General features: G+C 44.7%; 1 protein-coding gene across 4 annotated transcripts in view; it reads left to right on the top strand.

Moving 5' to 3' along the window:
* MAB21L3 (mab-21 like 3) overlaps positions 1–19262 on the top strand; it is a 36433-nt gene extending 17171 nt beyond the window's left edge. The window contains exons 3-9 of one of the 4 annotated variants that reach the window (XR_009207558.1): positions 2746–2886; positions 4975–5046; positions 7394–7685; positions 10415–10596; positions 11376–11570; positions 14327–15217; positions 18926–19262. Coding sequence is in view for 2 of the 4 variants with exons in the window: in XM_058419376.1 (XP_058275359.1) it covers positions 2746–2886; positions 4975–5046; positions 7394–7685; positions 10415–10596; positions 11376–11570; positions 14327–14560 (1116 nt within the window). In the remaining 2 variants the exon portion in view is untranslated. Of the gene's footprint in view, positions 1–2745; positions 2887–4974; positions 5047–7393; positions 7686–10414; positions 10597–11375; positions 11571–14326; positions 18888–18925 lie in introns of those variants that run through there. The other 3 variants (XR_009207557.1, XM_058419376.1, XM_058419377.1) reach the window with 3 other exon arrangements.
* The last annotated feature ends 3088 nt before the right edge of the window (positions 19263–22350 follow it).

Raw genomic sequence — 22350 nt, forward strand, 5'->3', positions numbered from 1 at the left:
ACCTTATTGACCTCGTTATTCAGGTTTTGTGCATTTGTTTTGGCACAGTTCCCCAAGTTAAGACCTGGTAAAGGGAATGCCAGTTGCTACATAAGCTTTTGCTGTCCAGCAAAGACCTTACCATGTCTCTTCTCCCAACATGTCTGTGCTGGTGTTAGAAGTATCTGAGATAAATGCCTTGGCTCTTCAGACTCACATTCTGTTTTCTGATTTTTTGCCCTCCTTTCTGTAGGAAGGTTGTATTTTCCAACAGAATGATTAGGGAGCTAATTATGGTTAGCTAATTATAGTGAGCACACTGTCAGTCACATGCCCATTGTTTTTTTACCCTTGCTCCAGTGATGGGGAGTACACATTGAAAGAGGTGTTTAGTGGTGCTCTCTCAACTGTTTTCTTGAGTCTGTACTCTTATGAAGGCAGAATTAAATGGGGCCAGACTGGGTTGAATGGATTCTCCCTGGATACTGGAGGTGGCAAAAAATGTTTCCAGCAGGTGCCCCTTAGAGAGAGCAGAGCATGAGCAATGCACACAGGGGGCAGTCTACGTCTCTGTTTGACCTGACCTACTGTGCAATTGTACACTTTTTATGCTTTTCAGTTTCAAAAGTCTATTTTTTTTTTTTGTCTGAAAACTCTTAGAGTTGGACAACTTTCTCTGCTGCTCACCATTCACTTGCTGGGGAAACCATTAGGTTTCAATCTTGTTGAGAAAGACAAGCTTGTTGGACTGCTCTAAGGAGTTTCTCTGGATGAACAAAAAGAAGGTGGAGAAAATAGATACAGTATAGATACAGATGGAAAAGTGTGATAAATGAAAGCTGAGATGAGGAGGTGAAAATGAACATGGGCTAAAATCTTCCAGTGGTTGGTTTGGGGTTTTCTTAAGTATATGTAAGTAGCTAAAACTGCTCTTAGAGAAAAGGATGAATTGGAGTGAAGAGGAGGGTGAATTACTAAGGAAATTAAAGGGCATTATATAGACATAAAGGTGTTAAGATAGCAAAGAAACAGGATGTCAAGGGTGGATGAGAGCCCAGTGAAGGGAATATGGTGCTGCTGTCTGACATATTTCCCATTTTCAAAAGCTATTCAGGCTTAGTAAAAGTACTCTTTAACTTTGTCTGAGGGAGGAAGGAATTCAAACTCTGCTCATCTTCAAGTTCAGTATTAGTCAATTGCTGTTCATTGGGTAATGGATGTGAGGCAAGCACTAGGTCCCTTGCTGTGAAGAGGCAAATCTGTTTGTTCCCTTCCAGGGCCTGGTGACACATTTCAACACACCTGAGTGTTTTTGGCTGATTATTCAACATTTGACGTAAAGGTGTCCAGAAGGACTTTTAAAGAAGTACTTGTCAATAATATTTTTTAAAAGAGAAAAGAGCATTTTTTAGATGCTGAAGAAGATGCTCAGTAAGCAGGACACAGGAACTTCAGAAAGCCACAGGCTGGTTTGGGTCATAAGGCACCTTTAAAGATCATATAGTGCAATTTCCCTGCTGTGGACTGTGGCACCTTCCGCTAGAACAGGGCTCAAAGCCCCATCCAGCCTGGCCTTGACCACTTCCAGGGATGGAGCATCCACAGCTTCTCTGGGCAGCCTGTGCCAGGGCCCCACCACCCTCACAATACAGAATTTTTAACTTATGCTTTTGCTTCCTTTTGGTCTTTGGTAATAACAAAAGACTGTGGCAATTATGTTTGACTGTGGCAATTATGCTTCATCATTCACTTTAGCCAAGTGATGAACACTGTTTCTGATTTTTTTTTCTTGCCTGCAAACAATAAGATTTAGTAGAATGAAATGAGAAAAAAGAAGGCTCAAGAAGAAAGCAAAAGCTGCAACCAAATGAGATGAAGAATAGGATCCAAAAAAGAACAGTAAATGGTCTTATTTGCCTCAACCTTATGGTCGTATAAGTAATGAAAAATATGTTCATGAACTTCATTAACAGTAGCTGAATCTCCTCTACTTTGGTAAATGTGTAAGGATATTTGGGAAATATTAAATGTCCTTCACTAACATGGTTCCTTCATGTTCCTGCTGTTGAATCCCCTTGTTCAGATTGTGACAGTCTGCGTATGCCTCTTGAGATTCAGACATTTCATTGAAATAATTTTCAATAATTCATTATGCTACTACTTCTTGAATTGAAGAGCTACCCTTTAAGCCACACAAACACCTAATTTCCAACTGGACCAGCTTTGGAAAGATGCTTTCACACTGGGAGTAGAATCTGATCTGTACTTCAGCCATAAAGACAGTGTGGATACTTTTGTTGTATAAGGTAGGCATCTAAATGATGCCACATGCATCTACCACCTGACTAATGGACAGATCTGTAACTCTTGATGTCCTGTCAGTTCTTGCAATGAAACATATCTTGGCTTTGAGAATGGCTACCGTATGCAGGGGAGTGACTGGTATTCTGCATCAAATGGATAAAGAATTGAGACTGCAGCTGGAGTCGATAACAAATTTATCCGTGTAATGAACTCCTTCCCTTCCATCCAGTGGTGTTGGCATGGAAATATCAATTAATGCTCAGTAGTCTCGAATATTGACCCTTTGGTGTTCACAGCTCTGTCTCATGGTAAATGGGTTGCAATACACAGGGAACAATTTTTATTCCCAGTGCAGCACAGGCACAAATGTTTCAGGATGCTTTAAGCTGATTCGTCTGCTTCTCACTGGAGACAAAGACTGCAATTACCTGTAACATGAAGTGTCTTTCCTGGAACTGACAGGTGGAACGGCGGCATTACCTGGTTTCCAAAGCGGTGGAGGAGGTGCAGAAAATCATCCAGCAGCTGACCGCAGAGATCAGCTACAAGGCCGTGCGATTCCAGGCTATCTCCAACTCTGGCATTCACAATGAGAACATTAAGGTATGGACAAAAGCTCTAATGCACTCTCTGGCAGCCTGTAGGCATCCACAAAGTGATTTCTCCATTATCTAAGTGTTTGTATGGGCAGGTACCTCACCCAAAACACCACAGACGATGTTCTGACACTTCATGGTGGAGTTCTAGTGGCTGGGTCACTGGCACTCACTCATGGACATCTCACAGCCAGAGGAGCATTGAGGAGAGATGGGTAAATCAGGCAGAGCTTCTTCTTACAGCTGCTGTGTTTACAAAGAACATCTATTGCCAGAGCTGTCAATCCACAAGCAGGAGCCAAAGCTCTTTGGGAGACAGAAAGAAAAACTTATGCAGCGGTATCGTAAGAAAAAATACTCACGCCTTCATGAGCTATGACTCATATTTTCACAGGTGGAAAAGCCATCAACTCACTTAAAAGAAAGAAAAAAATTAAAAGTCCTTCTTGTGCTATGAACATTAGAAAACTCCTTCTGAAAAATATGTTTTATCTTTGTCATGGATCAGAACTTCTTTTTTATCGGGGGGGAAAAAATGCTTATTAGTGGGAGAAGTGATATGCTTCCCCATTTTAGGCCTTCAGACATGAAAATAATAATGCCCTGTCCTAGATATGACAGAAGAAGGCTGCTTATTTCTTGTGACTCCATTACACAAAAGTAACCAGTAAAGACACAAGAAACAATCACAACAATAGCAACGTCAGATGAAAATATTTTTTTTCATCTGAACTAGTTGAAATACTAATGTCAACCATTATACTAAACCACAGTGATCTACAGATCAAAACATGGCAAATACATAAACATATGAGGCAACTTTTGCAGCTCTCTGGGACTGAAAGGGAGGAAGTCTTTGTATGAAGCTGCTGGAAGGGTATGGAGGTGGAAGCAAATATAACCACCCAGTCTGAAATGTGGCTATTGCCCTGGGGATAAAGACATTCAGATTCATAGCTTTTCTGCAATTTTGTGTATCCCAGGGCATGTCGTCTTGTCAACAAGTATGGTCACAGTGATGTAAAACAGTGCCGAATCCTGGTCCACAAGTTCCTTAGTGCCAGGATCTGCCGGCCACCTCTTGTGCTGGAACAAACCTGCTTGGCTAATGAGGTCTGACAGGACCAGGGTCAGGGTAAAATTCTTGCTCTGGAAAGCACAGCAGAACAAAACCACCAAGGCAATCTATTATGAGCAGTAACCTGGTGTTAGAGTATGCAGAGCCGAACAAATTCTGCTTGAAAGAAATCCTCAAAATCTATTTCTTTATAAGGGGCAGATCTGTTGTTCATGCTTAACTGGATCCAGTGTTACAAATCTGTGGAATTAACACTAGGAAGACCTGACTAACTGTCCTGTACATATTGGGCAGCAAAGAATGGGTTGGTGAGAAATTATTTTGGTTTGGGCTGTCTACTTCCAAAAATTGGAAACTTTAATACTGTTGCTGACATACTTCAACGCAGGGGAGACTTGTGTCCAGGGAAAGTCAATGTATTCATTATTCTGTGTTTAATTTTGCAACTCTTTTTTTCTGTCAGTTAAATCTAAGTGATTTTTCAGAACTTTCAGCTTCTGGCTAAAAGGAATCAATTTAACATGGTGTGCAATCTAGATTTGTTGAGAAGTGTCAAGCTCCCTTCTAAATATGAAGGGTTGAGTGGAAAACAGTTAATAGAAGTCTTTAGGTATTCAGTGTTTTCCTGTGACCCACACAGCAAAAAGTCAAGCTTTAATGAAAAACCTGAATTAAAATTCAGATAAAAAAAATGATTAGTTAATTTTTAAAAGTTCTAAATTCTGTTGTTGTTGTTGTGGCCCACCATTTTTGGAGCTGTCAACTGTGCAGGGCTGATGTAAAAGCTGTGGAAGCTTCAGTAAGATTATAATGAAGAGGTCCAGACTAATCACTGGTACTGCGCTGCCCTGTGGCATTGCCAAGGGTTTAATCAAGGTGGGGGCAATGGGGGGATTTTCCTTTAACAAACTCCAAGCATCCAAGGAAGCTTGCAGCTTTGCTCTGTGTAAGAATGACCTAGCACATGCCTTTCTCTCTGTTCTGTGTACTTCTTGCCTTCCTTTCTGCTTCTCTCAGGATCAGCCAGCTTTACTGGCCAAGTGGTCAGCTATGCTTCGGAGGAAGCGCCCATTCCACCCATCCATCCAGGTACAAAGCCTTCCTGGTGCCTGACAATCCCTGTGCTTGCTTCCTCCTTGCACACCTTCTTCTCCAGACAACTTCACCTACCAAACTGATCCTTCCGTGCCTTCCATGACCTTTTTCTTTTTTTTTTTTAAAAGCATAATTATTTTCTTTCTAACCTAATGTTTCTGCCTCCCTGGACAGCCTGGCCAGGTTCACGAGAATGAGGTTGTATTTAATTTGCCCAGCATACTCTAGACAGGATTTTAATACAGCAGAACTGGCCACAAGTTATATACCCCCCAGAACTGGAGACTCTTGCTCAAGCCAGGGCTTTCTGCATGTGAGACCATTGTGTGACAGAGCACAGGTGTGGGACTGGGATTTGTTTAGGCCAAGAGGACACCAACTGCCCAGCTTTACAGTGCTGTTCCCAGCCTTGTGTATTCTGTTGTTTTCTGGTAAGTCCCAGGCGGAGGATGCTTGTGACTTGTATTTGCAGGCACTCAGATAACGTGCAGCTCTTCCCTTTACAATCTATTGGGTGCCAGTGCATACAAAACAGCATTTTGTTATGGGGGAATGGTTGTTTACCTACAAATGTGGCTGAGGCAGTGAAAGGAGCAGTAACTGCATGATGGCCATTGTATTTTTTCCTTATGGAGCCTACTACTCTGTTTAGCTGCCCACAGGATTTCTCAGCTCCAGCAAACCTGATGTGTGCAGGTCAGCTTGATCTGCAATGTCATCCTTTCAGCATCCTCCTGCCTTTATGGTTTATGTTTGACAAAAGAGCAGCTTCCTGGGGTTTTCTTTGCTGTTTCTGTGCTTCTGGCTGGCCATCTTTTGTTTTCCAAATCTCTTGCCAGGGTGCAGAGAAGACCAGCTGCTCCCTGTGAGAGAAAGAGAGAGACAGGAGGTGAGCGCAGCAAGGCAGGCCCTGCCCTATGGTCCCTGAGTGAGACAGACACAAGGAGGGCAGCTGGGTCAGCCAAGGGTCTGGATCATCAGGAAAGTCAGCTGCTAAGTGAGGTCTGAGGTCAAGCCACTCCCCCACTCACTGGAGCCCAGGGCTAACCTGAAATGGGGGTCCCAGACCCATGGGCAGAAGGTGTGGGTAGAAGTCCCAGAAAGGCTGCTTAGGGACAATAAAGCCTGTTAGTGCCCTCAGGGCTCTGGCACCTCTGTGGTAATACTTTAAATCAGCTGAGCTGAGGAAGGCTACCAGAGTGTTTTGGATTATTACAGGAGAGTGACAAGCGTGGTTCGTTCACCGTGGGTGTAACCACCTCGCAGCAGTGGCTGTCACTTCACATCCTGCTCATGCAGCAGCTTCACCTTACTTATGCCAGTGTAAGTTAGGCTTGGTAGCAAGTGGACTTGAAAAGCTCGTGAGCCAACATGGTAAAAATCTGAAGGAATTTGAACACCCCTTCTGGAGCCAAAACTACCAGATGCTTCCAAGGTAGCACTTGGACATGTCTGGCTATGCCCTGGGCCAGACAGATGATGTTTTGTGGTATTTGTGATATACCTTATTCTTTCCTTGCAAATACGGTCTCAGAACTGGTTTTTATTGGAATATGGTTATTCCCCAAGTGAGGCAAATTAACTGGCTTGCAAACAAGTCTGTTTAAGGCTTCCTTGTCCATTAGTTGCTGCCTCCATCCTTACACTGTTTCTGTCACCCTCATCAGGAGATGCAGCTCCATACATTACAGCTGGCCAAGACCTAGACTTATTTCTGAGAGTGATACTGCCTCTGTAGGATCAGGCATGTCACTTGCCTTATGTGTCTGCCCCTTTAGAGGCCAGTCAGAGTGAAGCACTTGTACAATTAATGGGCCATAGCCTTGTTTTGCTGATGTCTGTAGTGGACTTTGAAAGGGATCAGAAAGGTGCACATTTTGCCATAGTTATTACTAGTATTGGACTCTGGGCTTATCTCAAGTAACAATTCCAAGATAATGACTAGCACTATTTGGGTTTCCCTTGGCTGGATCTCAAAACATATTCTCTTATGCCCTCCTGCTCCTTGGAAGCTGCTGGTTATTACATGTCATGCAATTGCATACTAGAAATAACAAGAAAAGGCAGAAAGCATGGCAGGTGTGGCAAATCAGCCAGGGAGCTCTTACCTTCTAAGTGCTTCACATCAGGGGCCTTCTAAGACAATTTCCTTTTAGTCTGCATGCCTCCAAGGTAATCCTTAGACAGGTCCTGGCTGTGTTCAGTTAGTCCCATCATATCATGGTTTTTCCTTCTTTTCAAAGCCCCCAGTTGCACCTAGTTCTTCCTCAACCCTGTTTTCCTTACTTTAGCTCATGGATCTGCCCTTGTCTCCTCTCTCAATCTCTCTGAACTCTCCTAGGTCTTAGCACCCAGCCAGTTCCTGATCACAGTTCCTCTGCGCGGCCTGACCGGTTACAGGGAATGCCAGGTACGGCACTGGCGCTATTACACCGTGCATGGAGCCAAGCTCCTCTCCTCCGTGAGGGACCCTGAGGAATTGCATCAGTGGCTGGAGGTGGAGCAGTTCTCAAAAAGCCTTCAGCAGTGGCATGAAGAGGATGTGAACATCGAAGGTGATCTGGTTCCAGCCAAGGTCCTTATCGTCTTCCGGGAGCTGGTGGAGAAGTCGATTGTCTCCTGTAACCTCTCCAGTGAGTTTGGTGGGGACAGGTGTAAGGGAAACCATCACACACACAAAGTGTTTGGCTTGCGTGGTCAGCAGCTGAGCAAAACCGTCCAAAACCAGGAAGCCTTCAAGCGATTGCAGTGACATACACAGACCTGCACTGAAGATAGAATTCAGTAGTTCTTGGGCTCTGTGAATCCAGGATGTTCCTTCTTTCTTAGGAATTTGGGTAGGGTCTCCAGCAACATCACCCTCGCAGTTCAACTAAGAGGCAGCCCAGATTTTTAGAACATTTATGAATTTGGTGGAAAAAAATCTTTACTGCAGCACCTGCAATATATTTGGATTATCAAGGAAGGTAGTATGGGAAAATTGGATACCAGAAAGATGCCTAAGTGTGAGGAGAACGTGTTTGAAGATATTTCTAGGGCACATGATGCTCTGGGGAAACCGTGGCTGCCCATGGCTGCCCATGGCTTTCCAGCATGGGATGGTGGGAACTAAGTAGAAGGACTTCTACTGAAACAAAATATGTTTGACGAGTGCTCTTTTCCCCAGTGTCCAGGCTACTCCTGTGGTGGCTCTTCCCTAGCATGTTTCCAGAATGACTTTACTCATCAATAGCCTAATAAGTCTTCTGTATTTCAGAGCAATAGAAGCTATTTCCACTCATCTGATTGCACTCTCAATTGTAGTCACAGAAGGCAAAAAAAAAGGTGTTAAAGTTTAAGCTCTGCTAGATAATGGCATTTTTTTTCAGGAAATACTTGTTATCATAGGAATGGAAAGGTGGATAGGAATGAAATTTCACCATCGAGGCTCACAAGAAAGACCAGCTGGAATGGGCTTGCTTCTGAGGCTTTACTTATGTGAAAGTTATTGTGTTGGGCAGCAGTCACATCAAGTTTTTGAGTAAAAGTTGAGTGTTGCAGGAACGGTACTTGCAAGGACCCCAGTGAGTGATGTTTGGGTTGATGATTCTGATGCCTTTTTTGTAAGGTCCACTGGGAGGAGATGAGCTAAGATGAAGTCAGGAGAAGCAATTACCATTTTTGTTTGTTTTTGTGAAGGATGGACTTCCTTCATCCCACAGTATGGCTGAAGTTACAGAAAAACTTCACTGATTTCTCTGCTTCCCTGTTAATTCTTTCAGCACTAGCAAAATCAGTTTTTGAGGTGTCTCACTTTTCCTAAGTGGAAAAATAGGTATAAGCATTGCAATGCTTTTGGAAATGCCACGAATATATTTACATACTGACACAGCTGTTGCTCTAACACTTTTCAGCTGCTAGGGGTCCTTATTGGGAGCTTGGGAAAACAGTTCCTGTTTTGATGTGAGGCTTGGCTCAGCAGGGAAATAGCACATAGATGTTCTGGTTGGGATGGACTCTACTCTTTGCAAGGTTATTCGTGCCATGCATTGCTCCTTAGCCCATGCTAATCAAAATGAGGTGGGATAACACACTGCTCATTAAACTGCATGTGTTCATCTGCTCAGGCTTTCACTTCAGTGGGTTAGAGGATGAACATGTAATTGGCTCAGATGGCAGAGCTGATCCTGCCAGAGTGACTGGGACAGAAACTTCTTCCATAAGCTCAACTGCACCAAAAAGAAACATCCCACAAAGTCCATTAGCTGCAGCTTTCTTTCCTTTCTGTACTCTTAAATCGTGTTGTTCCTGGAGATGAGCCACTCTTCTTTCACACTGAGGAAACTTCTTTACTCCAAATCACCTTGGAACTAACTCTTCCTAACACTCAACACTTGCAGTGATGTAGCAGTCAGCCTTTTCTGCGTGACTGCTCTGCACAACATACTGTAAATTCTGGTATTGTCTTCTGTGCAAGTGCATCTCCAGAAACAAACCTTACAGACACCCCACAGCACATTCTGAATTGTGACTGGGATACACAAAGGAATCACACGGAGTCAAGAGATCTTCGCAGGGCAGAGAGTTCCTCCGAGCCAGTTCAAGGCTGAGCCAAGGTGGAGAACAAGGCGGAGAGCCCCTCTGCCTGTTTATTTCTTACTTTTTATACATTTGTGGGTCTGGCTGTGGATTGGCTTCTGGAGTTTTCACCCCTCAGCCGAATGGCCAGACCAACTGTCAGTTACAATTGTTTTCAGGTTAGAAATATGTAAACAAAGGACAGAGAATGAAAAACAAAGGATTTGTTTATGTTACATGTGTGAGAAAAAGTGAAAACTGCTCCTAATATTGTACAGTAGCTAAAAAGTCTGACTCCATTTTACAAACAATCAAAAGGCTTTAAAAAACTCAGAAAAACCAGGGTGACACTGAATGACTGGCAATGGTAAGTGTGATCTGGCAAGAGTCTGATCTCAGGTTCTCTGAAGGAAGAAGGACATCTTTTGATAGGAAGTGGTTCATCTGCTCTCCAATCCGCAGTGATCTCCTTATAGTGTGCCATTAGAAATGTGAGGTTGCACCACTTGTCTAGCTTTATTTTTTAAAGCTGCTCCTACGGTTTAAGAGGACCCACAAAGAAAAAGGAAAAAAAAAAAACCATGATAATTGAATGTAAAGTTAAGAACTTTGTTCTTTCATCTTCCTGTTCTCATTCCCCAGGATGGACTTGTATAGATTCGGGTTTTTCTTATATTCTTCATGTGTTATTGAAAAGAAGGTGTTAAGACAGACCAATAGAAATGCAACATCCTAGACAACCTCTTGCTTGGCTTATGGAAAAGGACTTTTTTATTCTATATTTTCTTTTCTTCTTCTTTCACAGGTAAAGTGACAGTGCTGGAGAGCTTCAGCTCAGTGGTTCGGGTGGCTGTGGAGACATCAGAATCCCAGGTTGAGGTGGAGCTGGTCCCTGCTGTGGAGATTCCAACTTGCTGGCCCGAGAAAGCCCGGTGGCCTCGTTGCCTTAAGCGTTGGCCTTCTCAGGAAAAAGTGCAATGCATCAAGGTAAACAGCGTGAAAAACACCCTTCCTTAACTCTGGGATGGAATTTACCTCTTAGGTGTCTGAGAGGGTTTTCCCAAAGGAAGAGCTGCATGGTGGTGGCAGTAGGGTTAGAAGATGTACTCTCTAAAGAGAGATGTTTCAAAATATGCTGTCAGATTTTTTTTTTTGGATTTTGTTTTCCCCCCTTACAGTGGTGAATTCTATAGAAAAAATCTGAGCTAACTTTTTATTGCGTGACTCTCTAGCAAACAGTTCTGCCTGCATCACGCAGCTCTGACGTGCATCATTCTTGCTCTGCCTCACATAAGAGTTCAGCAAATGGGCTGCTGTCTTGCAGTTTTCCCTCCAGCTCAATCCCATCTTTCCCTACAACACTCAAGGCTGGATTCTGGCACTTCAGGTCAGCCCCAGCTGCCATGTTCCTGCAGGTCCCATTCCACCTTCCAGTCCTGCTCCCCTCTAATGCAACACCTCCTGCTCCACAGCACAGTGCCTGCAGAGCTGCACCTCTGCTTTAGTGGCACTGCTGGTACTGTGCCTGATGGCTCTAGAACAGGATGTCCCTGCGGTAACTGATACCAGCACACAGGGAAACAATGCGAAAAGCGTGTTTATTCAGCTAGGAATTAAGATGGGAGCACGCCTCATGTTTGCTGCCTCTGCTAACCCTGTTTAGAAAAGGCCTTGAGAGATGTCACACATGCTTTTGTAACCTCCCTCTGCATTGCTGGGGGAAGTTTGCCTCTGATCTGCTGTCACACTTCCCCCATTGTTCACAGTCGCTGGGTTTCGACCTCCTGGCCCGCTCTAATTACCACTGGCAGCTGTGCTTCTCCCGTGCTGAGCACATCCTCATGGAGGGACTTGATGAAGATGGTGGTTGTCGCATGAAGTGCTTCAGGGTCATGAGGCAGATGAAGGAAGATGTCTGGTGTGCTGGAAATAAGCCTGTCATCACAGCTTATCACCTTCAGGTAGGCATCGCCCTGATACCAACATACAGTCGCGGGATCTGTTGCAGTGGCTTCCATCCAGCAACGTCAGAATGTTGTGGTGTAAATCAGCGTAGCATCTGTGTAACTTCTAAGGTAGCTGTCAAAACTGCTGTACCTTTTCATTGCTTTTTGGTGGCAAGGAGTTCACTAAATATGTGTTCCAAACTTCAATAAGAAACTAAGGCCCGTAGGAACATTATGATTGCAGCAACATAAATAGAGTAGAGGCTCCTGCCCTGTTTTGACTTCACATTGTACTGTTGTCTGTGCTTGCACCCTTATGTCCTGCTTCTTGGCTATCCCAGCCATCTATATCCATCTGTCTTTCTGGTGGAAGATGGTGCTTTTTTCCTTTGTGGATATGCACCAAACAAAGCTGTCTCAGGTAAGCATTGTAAATGAATTAGGTGCAAACTACAGTTCTGCTGGTGTTTCACCGGGGGTAGGAAGGGAAGAAAGTGTTAAAGGGGTGGTGGCATCCTCCCTGCACCTATTTCAGAGTTCAAGGTGGCTTCAAATGAGATTTGTGAAGAAGAGGGAGAAGACTCTGCTATGACTGTGTCCCCACATCTGACAGCTGCAGACACCAGTGGGCCACAGGCGGCACCATTTGTTAGATTATAGATTAAAAATCCTGTTTTCATCCTCTTGGAGTTGCCAGGGAGAGGCAGTATTTTTCCCACCTTGAAGCCTCAAGCCATTAGGTTCCTACAGCAGTTACTGATCTTTTGGTTTCCAAAACCAGATGCAATGCTAAGATTTCTCCCAAAGAAAAAGCTGGTGACTACAATCAAATCCTGTTACAGTCATGGCACTACTCTAAGTCAAGATGGAGTAATAAAAAAATTGATGAGGCTGATTATAGCTTAGCTGAATGCAAAACTCCTCAGTGCCTGTAAGAACAACCTGGTGGGAAAACTGTCATATATAAGACAAAGTGGAAAACCATTTAACCATTAGGAATAATGTTTTTCCCTGGCTCAAGGAGCAGATGTGCAAGAAGTGCTATGGCATGGATCAAAGTAAGAAACTATTTAGAAGCTCTTCAGTTCTTTACTATAACTGTACTTCTGGCTTTTATGACACAAGAGGATTGGTTTACGAGACAGAAAGAACTTTTCAAATTTACTCACATTAAAAAGAAAAGAAAAATGAGAGAAACAGTCAGTGGATAAACCAGCAGTTGAGCAGAGGCTTAGTGTTAGGTTTCTTCACATTCTCAGGTTCCCCATCAGAGGTATCCAATAATTAGGATTAAACAAGACCCTCTATGACTGCGGAAATCTGCATCCCAGAAGCTCTGAAAGCCAGAGAGGACCATGTAACTGCCCTTCTTTTGCTTACCTGCATAGGAATGAAGTTTGAGATCTGGAATTTCAACAGGATCTAGGTACATTCTGGAAGCCAGCTCTACGCTGTTGGTAGAAAGCTGGCAGTGAGGGACATAAATGCTGGGGATAGATCACTTGTTTGGGCACCTGACTGAAAAAGCAGAGCAGTTTTCCTTGCCTCCAGAAACTTCATTGCAACTGCTGCCTGCTGAAGTAGTTGTAGTATGTCAGAATGTAACTGCTCTGCAAGTCTTCGAGGAGCAGCTCTCAGAGAGTTATAGCTTGAATTCCTTGCTATGTCTTTGTTCCCTGGTGGCATTTAAGAAAAGGCTTTGTGGTTATTGCAGCTGTGAACAAAAAAAAATTTCACATTTAAAAAACTGTTTGAGGAGAAATTTGTCAGCAGTACAACTGTAGACTAAATTCTACCTGTGTAGAAACAGACAAGTTGAAGAACAAGTTGAAGTTCTGCCACCTCTCAGAATGTCTGTGAGTCTCTTTTTGGGTAGCTGAATTTGCAAAATAAAATTGGGATTCAGAGGACAGTTAAGGGACTTAGCAGAATTACTGAACACAAGATAGGTGATTTTGTACTTTAAAAAGTTATTTCAGGCTGACCAAGGCATTCAGTATGGCCTTTTTCATACAGTAGGTCCAAGTTCCTTGAGAAAATTCCTCACAGTCATGGGAAAGTCTGAGAAAATGCAACATGGGCAGTGTAAAAAAAAATACTGTAAGAACAATAATCATATGCATTTTGCTATTTTAACTATGTATTTCTCAAATGTTAAATTGCATAAAATAGTTTTGGAGGAATAGAACATAAGACATGCAGTAAGTATCATGTGTCAGAAAAAAACAGGCAGCATTTGACCAGAAAGCAATCCTTGCACCTGCAATAGCTTCTTGGAATCTCAGTCTGTTTAGGATGCGGATCTTTGTGTATCTTCAGCACAAATACAGCTGAAGGTAACAAACAATTATATTAATCTCATTATGTTCTGTCCCTCCTTGCATCTACTGGCTTCTACCCTTGTATTATAGGCCATTTTCTACAGCCTAAAACGCCTGACATTTCTACAGAGGCTCCTGCTGGAGGATGGCAAATAGGCCAAGATTATTTTAACAAGATCATTTTCCTTGGGCTCCTGGCTCAGTCAGGGGAGAGTGGTTCCTCTGGGGAAGAGATCCTAACCAGGCACCTCCGAGCTGCTCTTCGTGGTCCCCAGAGGAGACCTTAGCTGGGATCCCTCCACTGAAACGTTAACACAGGGAGGTAGCAGCGCGAGTCTCTGTGTTTTCCAAGGCTGTCAACCATTCACCAGCACTAAAAGTGCCTTTGTAAGCTGTGTGAGCCCTCGACAGAACCTCTAACACATCTTCTCTCCCATCTGCTTCTTGCAGACAGTGCTATTCTGGACGTGTGAAAAATACCCACGCACCAAGGATTGGCGCTGCTTCTCTGAAGCCTTTCTGAGGCTGGTACAGAAGCTGCACAAGTGCGTAAGCCAACACTTCCTCAAGCATTACTTTCTCAAGAACACCAACCTGCTCAAATATGCCAACACCAGTGACCTGGACCTGGTGGCCAGCAAGCTCGCAGTCTTCTTGGAGAACCCCGTTTTCTGCCTGGACTAAGGCAGGCAAAGGTCTCGCCCCAACCCTGAGTCAATCCCGCAGCTCCACTCCCCACCTGTGGCTGCTCTCTGTGTCCTTCCAGTAGATGTTGCAGCTGGCTCTGTGAGACAGTTGGCACATGCAGCGCGAAAGAGAAGTGTCGAGCTGGCAGCGGTGGGCTGTGAAAACTGATGGGAGGTCTCACTTGATGCCCAGCTGATCTAATTTGCTTTCAACAGTGACAGTCTGCCTGGAAGCCGCAGCCAGTGAAACCCAACTTTGTGTGTCAGTCAGAGCAGGCAACTGCCTTGTTCTGTGTCTCCAGTCTTGTGGCGCCTAAGCTGAAAGGCAGCGCAAAGGAGTCTCGCTCTGCTGCCTCTGTAACCGGGCGCGTGTATTGTTGCCGTCGCCTTTCTCACAAGGACAGCAGGTTTAATTGCCTGCTTAGCTCACAGGCCAGCTCTGCAGAGGGGCAGAGGAGCATTTCTGAGGTGTTCTGAGGCTGGAAGCTTTCTCAGAGGAAATTCAATTGAGTGAGATCCTGCTCCGGTAGGACCCAGTAGGAATTTAACCATACTGCTACTGTTGAAGAGCTCAAAGGAAGCAAGAAGAGGAACAGTGGGTTTTGCCCATTCATTTTTCTCTCCTCCACTTACATTTTTCTTCCAATTGCTTCAAGTATGTCTTTTTGGTGTTTGCCTTTGCCAGTTGTGTTAATGCTATACAGTTAGGGGGCTTTGGCAGGGCAGATTTCACTCCCACCCCTGGCTCTATCCAGCACGCTGGACGAGGAGCAGGTCTTTCTCTAGTTGTTAGCACCCACGTATTTTTGGGTGCAGTGCAGAAGGAGAATATTTTTCAAAGGCTCTTAGCTCCAAGGCCACCAGTGCTTTTAATTTTGTGGATGTTTCAAAAGAAAATGGATTTTAGTATTTCAAAAGAACAGAGCTTTAGAAATAATATAGAGAATTCCGGGTTTAATGTTATTAAATTACTGAGACTAAATTACTGAGACTAACCCAAGATAGGGGGGATTTGGGGTTTGGTTTGGTGGGTGTATTTTTGCCACATCTGTGCAGGAAAGTAAGTCCTTTGCCAAGGGGGCTGGCAGAGGTGGGATTGGCATCCGGCGCTGCGGGGAGCCGCACGAAGCGCATCCGCGGTGCGGCGTCTCCCCGCCGAGGCAGATTGCGGTACAGCCACGCGTCTCCAGCACAGCCTCTGCCTCTGGAGCAGGCTGGCTGCTACAGCTTTTGAGCTGAGTAGATATGGGTCAGGAAGGATCCCGGCTGTATGGTCCTGTGTCTCCTTCATCAGATCTCACCATGTACAGACCTGATCCAACCACGTCAACTGGCACCCTCTTTGCTGAGATCCTCGGAATCGACTCTCCAAGTCGCCTTTCCACATGGGTAACTGCGTTGTGTGGAACAGTTTTGAACAATTGACTTCTCTTGCTAAACCTTTGTTCTCCCTAAATGGGACACAAGTGTCAGTTTCATGATGACACCTCCTGTTCAAGTTTGGCTTTCCTGTTTCCTGTGAGCTGAGCTGTCTCAGTAAAGCGCAAGAAGATGCCAATCTGCCAGGCAGAGTCAGGCAGCTGTGGCTATGAAGTAGTGTCTCCTGTTTCATCTTGGTTTTGTCTTGTGGTTGAAGGGCTGGCTTCTGAAGTTAGAGGAGAGCAAAAACAGTTCAAACTGAGGACAGTGCAAAACATTCAGAGCTGTTAGTCCCAAATTTGATATTTTACTGCTCAGATGTATGGTACTTTGGGGATTTAGTTGTGGCTTTTGAAGAATTTATCTCCCTTTATGGCTGGGTGAAAAAAAAAATGTTTTGGTGGTGATACCTTAACTTGGATGTGGCTGTGTATCAGAGTCCTCAGCTGCTGGGGTTCGCAGCCTGCTGTGAAGGGTCACCATGGGCATGCACCGTGTGCTGCACAGCCGTGACGTGGAATGTTCCGCTGCTCTGCCAGAGTGGCAGCCTCTTACAGCCAGGAATAACTCAGCAAAGCCAGGAAATAAGAACAGAATGATGGACCCCTGCTTTGAGCCAAGTCTCATCAGTTTTTGCTCGATTTTCTTCTTGTTTACACAAGCAAATGCTGCTGCAGGAAGTATCCTTGTCACCACTGAGACGTGGAAGGTACATTACTATTGACCACAAAGACACAGGAACAGTCCCACAGCTTTTTCTCCTGGACAGCAAGATGTGACACAGCTGGCCACTGGCAAAGGGAAAAGGCTTTGAGGAAAGGACTAACATGTTCAGGGAAGCGGTTGAATGCAAGAATTAATTCCTTTCAGAGACATCTTTGAGATACTATCTTCCATCATCTCGTGCAAGTCTGCTTGGGCATGTGGGGTTTTGGTGTGAGGCAGTTTTTTGTGATTGTGGGCGAGTTGTTCAGGAGGTCTCTTATTAAAAAAAAACAAACTTGCCAAATATATTTATCGCATTTCTTACTCCAGTAAACTTTCTGCAAATAGCTTTTCACTCATATACCAAACTTGACTGCAAAATCATGGCCTCATCCCGAGACTTTCCTCCAAAAAGAGATACCACATTGTGTTTTGGCTACACAATAAGTTTCATATTTATAATGTTTCTTTTTTAAAAGTGACCATCTGGACAAATACAGACTTTCTTGCAACAGGTTTAATCAGAAGTTCTTTGTTCAGCACACCTGGAAGGAATGTGATGAGCGTTTTCTCTCCTTCTCTTTTTCATTGCTTTTATGAGTATTTCTTGCATTCTCAGCCCTCACCACAGTCAGCATCGCTCTGTCTGCCAGAAATTTCAATTGAAGGTGTTGCTCTGCCATATAAAAGCGTACAAAACTCATGACGTTTTTAGTATTTTTACACAGCCTGCCTTCTAGTCACTAGAGGGCATTGTCTCTCTGAAGCACAAACACCCATCCAGGATCTTGCTCTTAAAATCGGCATCTTGTTATCATCATCGAGCTGAGACGAATGAGCTCGATTAATTTAATGCTGAATTCTGTTGCCAAAAAGGAGAGAAGAGGCCATGGGAGAGCTTTCTAATAAATAGCAAGGCTTGGGTAAAAAGCCTCTAAACCCTGGAAGCCACTCTAAGAGCCAGAATATGGATTTATTGTATCTGATAGTCTTGCAGTAATTCCCAATAGCCTTCGATTGGGAAAGCACCAGCAAGCAAAGTGCAAGCAGGGTTCTGGGAAGGAGGGAACTTGCAGGAATAGCCACTCCCCTGCTCCATTAGGGTCCTGCCCTTCCTCCATGGGGCTAGGCCATGACTCCCATGTGTACCTACCCCTCAGGCTCCTCTGTCTCCCTCTTTTTTCCTCCCTCCTCCAGGCAAAAAGCAAAGCAGTTCTCGGAACAAGTTTTCTGATGCCACCCCTTTGGCTCTGGTGGGAATGGTCATTTTTCAGTGCACATCAACTCTCTTAGTTCATAGGACCCAGGTGTACACAGAGGCCATTACAGACCATCTACTCACCCTCACTTACACTCCATCTTTAGTTTGAAATGGTGCCCAGCAATGCAGTTAGATCACCTTGCAAACTGTATTCCTAGTGGGAGCAGCCTGGCCTCTCTGAGCAAAGCTGGGATAGGGACAGTGACAGGCAGGGTAATTCTGACTTCACACTAAATATTTTTCTGCTTACTGATGCTAGGACTTGTGTTTTTGAGGAGAAACATATTTTTTATTATTATACCTCACCCCCAACACTCATCTGAGGGCCTTGCAATGTGACATGAGATAATGACACAGCAGCCAGTGCTCAAATCCTGGTAAGAGATCCCACTCACCCTATCAGGCCAACCTGTGCCATTACTGTAGGAGGCTGTGGTGCCCTTGACCCCTTCGAGGTCTGACTTCTCTGGCTGGAATAATACACATAATTTCAAAGGAAATAAAACAGCTGCAGGTAGCAAATGTATTTTAGCCTGTTTTGACCCAGACCATTGCAGCACAAAGAAATGGACAACACTTTCATCATGTTGCATGTACCTGTCAGTTCTGCTCCAAGCAACATCTTTGAATTGAAAGAAAGGACAGACAGGATCAGCACCTGGCTCTGAAAACATCTCCTGGATGGGTGATGAGAAATGCACAGATGCCACCAGAGACTAAGCCTATGGAGAGTGCAGAATGTATTTTTCACAGGAAAGATTGCCTAATTTACCATTAGCATTTTCACAAATACAAATTACAAGGAAATGCATTAAGGAAAGAATTAATCAGATTCAAAGGCTTTGTAGCAATTAGAAAAAAGAATGGCATCTTCCTGGGCTCCCCTGGGTGGTGGTAATTACCAGCTGCACAACTGTGGCTTGTGCCACAAAGATTTCTGGACTAAAAATCTTAATATCTTTTCATTTCCATTCTTAGAGAAGCCACTCTTGGAATCAGGCAGCAACACAGGCCAGCAGCTCTGAAAAGCATGAACTGAGCCTGCTTCAGCCTGGGAGGACACCACTTTACGTGCAGGGTGATCCAAAGCCTGATCCCAAGCCATGGCTCAGTTACATCTGGCCCAGCACATTTTTCCTGTTGCCTTGGAGGAGGTGGGTACCATTTGTTATCCAGCAACTTGAACAGCCAAACCTCTTGTGCCACGACTGCAGGCAACCTTACTCCCATCTGCTTCTGCAGCACATCCCAGCAGCAGAGGGCAGGCCACAGCCCCTTTTGGTGACAGTGTTGTCACCAGCACAGCTGGGGGACCCGAAGGGCAGGGCTGCATGCACTGCAGCTCCAGGAAGCCAGCTAATGCATTCCAAGGAAAAAGTCTGCTTAATTCAGGAGAGCTTAAGAAAGTCCAGTTTCAAGTTAGCAATGAACCAAAACAAAAATGCGGCTCAGAGGAAAATTTTAAAAATCCATGGTAAAAATTACTAAGGAAATGAACATCAATGTTGAATTCCTGGGATCCCATTTTTAAAGGGTCAGGTAGCTGGGAGGAATATCATCAGCCACCAAACCCATCTGCTGCTCTTCGTGGTCCTTTCCCCCAAATTAACCAAGAGCTGTGTCAAAGGTAGGTAGATACTCTGCCCTTGGCTCCCGAGGCAGGCAGATTATCTCAGACCCACACAGATCATTAGGAGCTTTCATTGAACTTTCAGCCTAGATGTGTTCACAGCCAGTGCAGTCTGGTTTGTACCAGAGCAAGCTGCTGCTCACCCTCCATGGGGTTTGCTGTCTGTGCAACCATCACAAGGGTAATCATAAGCTCCCTTGCCTTTAGCTGAGCGTGACTAGATGTGCCAAACTCTGTGGTCTCTTTTTCTCTGATAAAACCTCTGTTCTAGGCTTGATCTACACTGAGCGTAATTCATCTCTGCACAGATAACTAGGGTGGTTTGCAGCCTTCCAGATGGAGTCTCATCAGCATCTCCTGTAATGGCATGTCACATTGATAATACTGATCCATGCAGTATAACCCCCTGTGCTGAAGAGGAAAGAACGCACAGAGGTCAAGTTCCCTTAAAGAAACAAGTGCAGCTTCAAAGGAGGAGCAACTATCATCAATGATTTCCTTGGCAAACCAGGTTAGGCTGGTTGAAAGGCTTGCTGTAGTCTGGTTGTCTTGGAAGTGAACCATATTCCTGAGGCCATGGGCCAACAGCTTCATCATCTCCATAAGACCTGAACTCAGGCCAAAATCAATGAGTTTTCTCCAGCCTGTTCCTCTCTGCCTTCCCCAGACAACAATCAGCTCTGGCCTGTAATTCTCCCACACTTTTTCCCCTTGAGTTAATGGTAGACACCCTTCCTCCTTGTAACACGTGTCCAGTTTTTACCACTAAGCTGAAGAGTTTGGCTGTTTTCTAGCTATGTCATTAAAATGCCATGGACTGGAGAAGCAACAGATCAGTGACCAGAGCTAATAGCAGCAAAAAGGATTAAATGAACAATGGCTCTTGAGCATAATTTATGAATGCCATTAGCCACTGAGAGGGAATTATGTTTTGGCTGCAATTCTGAGGGGGAAGGGTGGGTCTTATCTAGGCAGGAAGGAAAAAAGTGCCTGATTGCATTTGTATTAACAAACAACTATATTGATTTGCCATGTGATATATCTTGGTTTTTTCTGTTTATACCAAAGCCAAACTTGGTCTTTGGTATTTTCTCTATCTCATATTCAGACCCTCACGGCCAGACAGCGTTGTGGTCACATCTCACAGCTGCCAAGTCATGGAGCATCTGCCACCCTGCCTGATAGAGCACAGTTCTCCATCAAAACTCTTGCAGAAAGGCAGGTCTTCTCCTCTTAGAGAGGAGACACAACATTAGTTGCATGAGTGTTTCCTTGTGGCCCATGCTCCGCATCCTGGGGGTGGGACCGAGCAAGCAATGCCTTTGTCTGCAGTGTGTCTTCTGGCTTTCATTTGATAACCAACAAGCATCTCATCACTTAGCTTGGCAACTGGGGCCATTTGTTAGAGTGTGATATGAAGGGTCATAATCAGAATAAACCTCAGGATCATATTGTAGAGACAGAGATTAGACTGGAGAATAAGTTGAATTTTGTGTGACAATGCAGAGTTGCCTCTGCTTGGGGTGGTCAGGAGGGTTAAGAGCGATTACGGAGGCTCGAGCCTGAGAGGATTTGTTTCGATGTCTCCCTGCTCAGTTTTGAGCAGAGGGGTTTTAGCACCCACTTTGAAATAGAGAGCAGCCCTGCAGCCACCAGCCCCTCACTGCTTTCCTTTCCCAAATGAGGGCCTGAAGACAAGGCTTGCATGGGAAGGGGAGGCTCAGCAGGTGTAAATGATGCCAGAAGCCAAAGCTGCATGTGCACTGAAGCGTATTTCTGGGAGGGGATTGCCCTTGGCAATAGCCACTTAGTTATCATTGTCTCTGTGCTGGAGGCCCAGGTCCTCGACTTGAACTGCTGTTCCCTGGGTCTTTCCTGTTCTGGTGCATTTAGCCCAGCATCTTATGAGTCCTCCAGCAATCTGGGGACAGGAGGCACCCTTCAAAAGTCAGCAGGAACTCCACAGTGAGAATATACATCTTAGGTCTTCTTGTGATCTCCTCTGAGCTGGTTTGGCTAGTATTAGAAGTAGCAGTAAGAGAAAAGTTGGCAGGTAGGGAAAGGCAGCATACAGATGGATTTCTGGCATCTGTGCCACCAGAGAGAAATGACCACAGGTCAGGGCAGCTCAGTCTCCGTTGTGAGCCCATTTAACAGACAAGTCTCAGGAAAGACCCCAGGTGCCACCAGCTTTAGAATCAAATTCAGACCTCTGCAGCTCTCCCCACGGACACTACGTAGCCACAGGATCGCATGCACATCCCATCATGCACAATGAAAACAGTGGGAACTTATAAATACACTCATTTTCAAAAATGGTGTCTAGGCCTAGTCCTATCCCAAGTGAAGCAAACAGATGTCAAAAAAGAGGAGATAAAAATGAGTACATAAATTTTTTACAACTGTACCTAAGACCATTGTAAATTCTGTTCCCGCACTCCCTCTGTTACTTGTTCTGGAGATATACTTAATGAATAATATATTCTCTCACTGGCTTGATCTTTTGCTCAGATACTGTACCCTCTTTCTTCTCTTTTGTCTGCCCTCTGTTCCCCGGAGACCAAGTACTTTAGGGCAGGAGCCTGGCATACAAAGATCTTCAGTTTCTTTGTGCTTCCTGAAACTTAACACAATGCAAACCCTTAGCAAAACCTCAGAGTAACAAAGGAGATGCTGATCTGAACAGCTGGAAAGACAACAGAGTGTTTCCAGCCACCCAAGATGTTAACTCCTGGGGTGGTAAGGAGGTACTTGGGGAGGAGCAGATGGATGA

The sequence above is a fragment of the Hirundo rustica genome, chromosome 2, assembly GCF_015227805.2.
Source record: "Hirundo rustica isolate bHirRus1 chromosome 2, bHirRus1.pri.v3, whole genome shotgun sequence".
NCBI lineage: Eukaryota > Metazoa > Chordata > Aves > Passeriformes > Hirundinidae > Hirundo > Hirundo rustica.